Source organism: Maniola hyperantus, chromosome 8 (genome assembly GCF_902806685.2).
Source record: "Maniola hyperantus chromosome 8, iAphHyp1.2, whole genome shotgun sequence".
Classification (NCBI taxonomy): Eukaryota; Metazoa; Arthropoda; class Insecta; order Lepidoptera; family Nymphalidae; genus Maniola; species Maniola hyperantus.
In genome coordinates this window covers 12,135,831-12,141,645 of record NC_048543.1, presented here as the reverse complement: position 1 = coordinate 12,141,645, position 5,815 = coordinate 12,135,831, and the positions used below count along the sequence as shown (strand labels likewise).

The 5,815-nt window shown below is 35.8% G+C and overlaps 1 protein-coding gene across 1 annotated transcript; it reads right to left on the bottom strand.

Annotated features, from left to right (window-relative positions):
* Positions 1 to 1,118: 1,118 nt before the first annotated feature.
* Positions 1,119 to 5,309, bottom strand: LOC117984575 (uncharacterized). Its single transcript, XM_034971201.2, has 4 exons — positions 5,189 to 5,309; positions 4,519 to 4,961; positions 3,978 to 4,453; positions 1,119 to 2,154 (listed from the first exon to the last, which is right to left on the bottom strand). The coding sequence occupies exons 1-3, from the start codon at positions 5,307 to 5,309 to the stop codon at positions 3,989 to 3,991; spliced, it is 1,029 nt and encodes a 342-aa protein (XP_034827092.2). The 3' UTR covers positions 1,119 to 2,154; positions 3,978 to 3,988.
* Between the last annotated feature and the right edge of the window lie 506 nt (positions 5,310 to 5,815).

Here is a 5,815-nt window from a genome sequence, read left to right as displayed (position 1 = left end):
CGACCCAGAAACGGGCATAGCTTATTTTTTATGACGCGAAGTTAAAGAGTTTGCGGGCATCATCTAGTTTATAATAAAAAGCAGACAAAAAAATATGTATCACGATAATTAATTACTTGCTGTGTATAGCGAGCTAATTAATTACTAATGCATTTCAATTTCATATTCGTTCACAACAAAATATAATTTTATGGCGCGAAGTTAAAGAGTTTGCGGGCATCATCTAGTTTATAATAAAAAGCAGACAAAAAAATATGTATCACGTTAATTAATTACTTGCTGTGTATAGCGAGCTAATTAATTACTAATGCATTTCAATTTCATATTCGTTCACAACAAAATATAATTATACCATACAATAGCATACGTAATAAGTAATAATGTATGCACTTTATAATCGCGTTTTGCTTGGAGCTGTGATATTGAATAATTTATAATGTGTGAATGTAATTCATACGTAATTGCACTTTATTGGGCACTTAGTCATCGTGGTTATTAGGTGCTATTGCACATAATTAAAAATCAAACGAACTTACCAAGTGAAGTTCGATTGTAATTATGTGAGCAGCTTCTTTCGACGCGATTTGGTTTACATGTTGTAGTTGCGTCCCACGCTTCAGCCTAGCACACGGATTTTTTTAGATCTTTTTTACTTTGAAAATGGCAATACTGCCCTACCACGTTTTCAACCCCCACTACCCCCACTCCTACCACAGCTCGCACCACTCGAACGGCCGGCTCGTCATTAAGTTGATAGTTTACATTTTATATTTGTTTGTATAGTATAAATTAGGGTAGGGTGTACTTACACTATGAAAGTAGTTAAAATAGGGAGGGTGTGTATAAATCGCGTCGAAAGAAGCTGCTCACATAATTACAATCGAACTTCACTTGGTAAGTTCGTTTGATTTTTAATTATGTATCGCAGCTTCTTTCTTTGCGATTTGATTTACATGTTGTAGATGTTCAGAGGTAACAAATATAAAATGAGTACCTGATATTTTGGTTTAGTATTATTTGGAAAATAAGTAAAACAAGGTAGATTTTTGCTTGTTGAATCAATATTCTTTATTCCTAATTAATTGAGTACATACAATCCTTTTTTGATCTTATGTACTATTTATATAATAAATCAACATATTGTGTTACCTATACAGATTCTAATATGGAGCGTGCAAAGTTATCGTTAATTATCTCTCTATTATAAAATTTAGCGAAAGTAGCCGATGACTGGCTCCAACCAGCAGTACTCCTAATCACATCAATATTGACACCTGCTCTGTTGGCTCTAGATGTAGCTGCATGGCGTGTGCTGTGAGCACTGAATATTGTTATATCAATACCACTTTTCTGCAATGTTTCTTTAATCCAATGACTCAATCGTTGGGATGATAACTTTTTGTAAGGCCTTTTGTAACTAATAAACAAATAATCATTGTTAGTTTCACGAATGGAATTTGTTTTATTAATATAATCCTTTAAACATGTAGCTGGACATATACTAGGATTTTCACTAAAGAAAGGTAATTTCAAAAAGGGTTGAGATAAATTAGGTCGAGATGTTTTTATTAAATCTGGAATTTTAATAGTAATCAAGTTCGGGTTATTGACATTGATATTGCTTATTTTTATCTGTGAAAGAGTTTGCACTCGATGAGCAGTCACTAGAGCCAACAAAGTAAGGGTCTTTTTTGAAAGAGTTTCCAAGTCGAGGTTCTCATGTGGCCATTGTTCAGATAAGTAACTTAGAACAGTATCAGTATCCCACGTCATATTATACTTTGGTTGAGTTGGTCTCGACCTGAAAACTCCCTTCATAAATTTCTTAATTCGATAATCATCTAACAAATTAGGAAATAACAATGACAAGGCAGATTTGTACGAATTTATAGTTCCATATTTAGCGCCCTTATCAAATACTTTCGTAAGAAAGTCTAAAATCACAATAACATTTGTATCACTATAATCATAATCATTTTGTCTACAAAACTCTAACCAGGGCCTAATACAAGTATCGTATTGTCTGTACGTATTGTCAGAAAGTGAATTAATCATAACCTCAACAGTTCTGGCTGGTATTGACATCTTCAAATATTTTTGCCGCATAATTTCGCGGCAACTAAGCGGAGTGTCTTGTGAAGATGATGAGGTTTTCTGAAAGGCGATGTTAAAAGATTAACGTCAGGATCAAAGTATATACACGGTGAGCAGACCAATCTTTTAAATAAAGGAAACCAGGGCTGAGATGGCCAATATGGTACAACAACTACTCCTTCTGCTTTATCAGTTATTATTTTTCTTAACATTTTTAAAATTAAAATGAATGGTGGAAACGCATAGAAGTAGAAATGTTTCCAGGACACTGTAAAGGCATCAACGGTCCATGCATCTGGATCGATTTTCCATGTGATATAAGTTTCACATTTTGCATTACAACGACTCGCAAACAAATCTATTTCAAAACTGCCAAACACTCGAGTCAACTTTTTAAAAGCATAGTCTGCTAACTCCCACTCAGTGTCCTGGAAAGATTTTCTTGACAAAATATCAGCTTCGAAATTATCTTTAGTATTAATGTAAGATGCAAATACATATAAATTACGGGTCTCACACCATTGCCAGATCTCCCTGGTTATTTTATTTAAATGAGGGTACTGCACGCTTCCCATACGATTAATGCAGCAAATAGCTGTTGTGTTATCAATCCTTAAAAGGATGTCTACGTTATGAAAATCTTTTGCAAATACCTTCAAAGCTAGGAAAGCCGCTTTTAATTCTAACTCGTTTATATGTAAACAAGATTCGTCTTCTTTCCAATGACCGGATGCTACACTATTATTATAAAAAGCACCCCATCCAGTTAAGCATGCGTCCGAAAATATTTCGTAATCAAATTGATTGAATCTTAAAGGTGAAAATGCACTGTTGATATTATTTAACCACCAATCAAAGTCCTTTTTCAAATTGCTAGGGAGGTGAATATTTTGGTCGTAACTCGGGTTATTTAGTAAACAAAGGTACTTGTGACGTTCGAACATTTTTGTGTATACCCACGAATATTGGACTGCAGGGCAAGCTGAAATTAACAGTCCAATCAATCTAGCGAAATCGCGAAGTTTGCATGTTCGAACGTGTGAATATTTTTTCAAATATTTTTTAATCTTTATTTTCTTATCATCAGGAAGTTTAAGTGTCATGTTTTTTGAATCATAAATGAAACCTAAGAATTTGCATTGTTGTCTTGGAGTCAATGAGCTTTTTTCCATGTTAATTACAAACCCTAGATATTTCAGCAGTTTCATTGTATAATTAACATTCTCTTCGCATTCTTTAAATGATTTTCCGAAACACAATATATCATCAAGATATATTACAGATATTAGATCTTTATTTCGTAAATATTCTATCACAGGTTTAAGCAATTTTGTAAACACGTAAGGTGCTGTACACAAACCGAAAGGAAGGCAAGTGAATTCGTAAAGGCACTCATGACTTTCAGGATGATCACGATATTTAAAACGTAAATATTTTCGTTGCGATATAGTTATATTAATTAAAAAATATGCGTCTTTTAGATCGATAGATGCCATGTAACAATTTGGTGTAATTAATTTTGATGCAGTGCGATAATCCTCCATCTTAAAATGGTTAGTTTTAATGAATTTGTTTAGATTTTTAAGGTTTAAGATAAATCTTTTTTCTCCATTAGGCTTAGGTACTAAAAATATACTAGATAAAAACTGAGACTTGTCATTCGTGCATTTACGAATCGCTCCTATTTCGAGTAATTTATTTAATGATTTTTGAAAATCTAAAGATTCTTGAGGTGATTTGGGACAAACACTGGAATTGCTATTTTGGATGGGTGTGCTTAAAAAAGGAATAGTGTAGCCTTCGATCCATGATAGGACAATTGAATCATTTGTAATACAAGACCATTCTTGTGAGAAAAAACGTAAACGTCCTGCGTACGATACCTCGTTGTGCACTAGCGGCGGCTGTGGGCGGGCCTGCGGCGCGGCGGTGACGGCGGCGGCGGCGGCGGCGGCGAGCGTTCGTGGGCCGCTCGGCGTGGAGGGGCCCGGCTGCTCTGCTGCTGGTACTGGCGCGGAGCTGGCTGACTCTTCCCTGCATCCTGTTTGCCCACTACTTTTTGGTGCAGGGATCTGAAGTTTTTTCGATTTTGATTTCCGTAATTTCTTGTGTAATTTGGTTTCTTTTGAGTCGGTTTGAGTGCTTCGCTGGATTTCTGGACGTTTTTTGCATTCTTAATTTTTTCCGACATATTATCGCCAAATAAATATTTGTCAGTATTTGAGTTTACCAGAGTATCTTTCAATCCAGTGCTTATTGACGACACTACAAATTTCTTCCTTATTTTTGTTTCGTTGTGATACATATCACATAGGATTCGGCAGGCATCGTTCATCGGTTTTAACAACTTCTGCCTTAACTCTTGGTCGAAACCTTTAGATATTATGATTTCTAATGCTGGAGCTAAGGCAGCTAAAGTATTACCAATTGTTTCTGCCTGTACATCAGGGATGAATCTCGTTTTACAAATGGTTCCGTTAGGGCTGCTTTAGCCTCTGGGTTTAAGATAGGAGCTACTAATAACTCACAATTTTCTGGTATCAGGTAATCTTTTGCTAGTTGTTCCTTGGTTTCTTTACTTAAACCCTTTTTAACAATATCGAGCCATCTGGCTGCCAAATCTTTATGTATTGCTTTTCCCAGTGCCGTTTCTGGCTCTGGTGCCTCGCCTAATAACTGTAAGACGTCGGCATCAAGGTCAGCTTCTTCGGCTGGTTGCGACTCTGTAGATGTTTCCGCATCTACAGGTGTACCTTCAAGTGATATGATTTCAGGAACCGGGTCCTGTGAACAGCCGGGCCTGACTTCTACTTCATGTGCTGGTTCCACAGGTAGAGAGGCATTGTCACTATATTCATCATGAGTATCTGAAAGAACGAAATGTTCTTTAAAGCTTTTAAAATTGAAATAGCCCCGAGTTTAGCTATTCGCAATTTATTTTTATTTTGATGGTAAGAGCCCAGATTTTGGCAATTACGCATCGGTGTGGTAAAATTGATGGATACAACCCAGGTAATTATACAATAATATGTATAATTTGATAGTTGTTCGCATCGAGAAATTGTTAAGTTTTAACAAAATAAATTCTACTTACGATTTGTGTCCTCGTCGTCTGAATAAATTATTCTTTGACGTTTTTTGAGTTTTTCATTTAGCCTCCTTATTTTTCTCCTAATTCTTTCTTCCGGGTCCTCATTTTTCCTCTTCTTCCCCATGTTCAGAACGATGATAAAATATTTCGTTTCTGTGACGTGCGTAGGCTTCGGCACGGAAACACGTAATGACGAGCCGGCCGTTCGAGTGGTGCGAGCTGTGGTAGGAGTGGGGGTAGTGGGGGTTGAAAACGTGGTAGGGCAGTATTGCCATTTTCAAAGTAAAAAAGATCTAAAAAAATCCGTGTGCTAGGCTGAAGCGTGGGACGCAACTACAACATGTAAACCAAATCGCAAAGAAAGAAGCTGCGATACATAATAGCCTATTCTGTTTTAGCTTTTAACAATTTTAACTTAACTTGATATCAATATAAATTACTTAACTTGATTTTAATATAATTACTTAACTTGATATTAATATAAATTATCGTTTCAAAATCTCAAAATTTTATAATATCCTGGAGTACCTATTTAAAAATCGGCCAAGTGGTACCTCGTGCACCGAGGGTTCCGGACTTGGGTATTTTTTCGATATTTTGCACGAAAAATCAAAAAATACAGTAGTTTCA

What these genes read in the sequence shown, in the direction of transcription:
- LOC117984575 (XM_034971201.2), bottom strand. Translation starts at nt 5,309, where the DNA reads ATGGGGAAGAAGAGGAAAAATGAGGACCCGGAAGAAAGAATTAGGAGA. An exon ending in AGACGACGAGGACACAAATC is followed by an intron (nt 4,962 to 5,188) that starts GTAAGTAGAATT and finishes TCGTTCTTTCAG; the next exon opens with ATACTCATGATGAATATAGT. An exon ending in TGTACAGGCAGAAACAATTG is followed by an intron (nt 4,454 to 4,518) that starts GTAATACTTTAG and finishes TTCGACCAAGAG; the next exon opens with TTAAGGCAGAAGTTGTTAAA.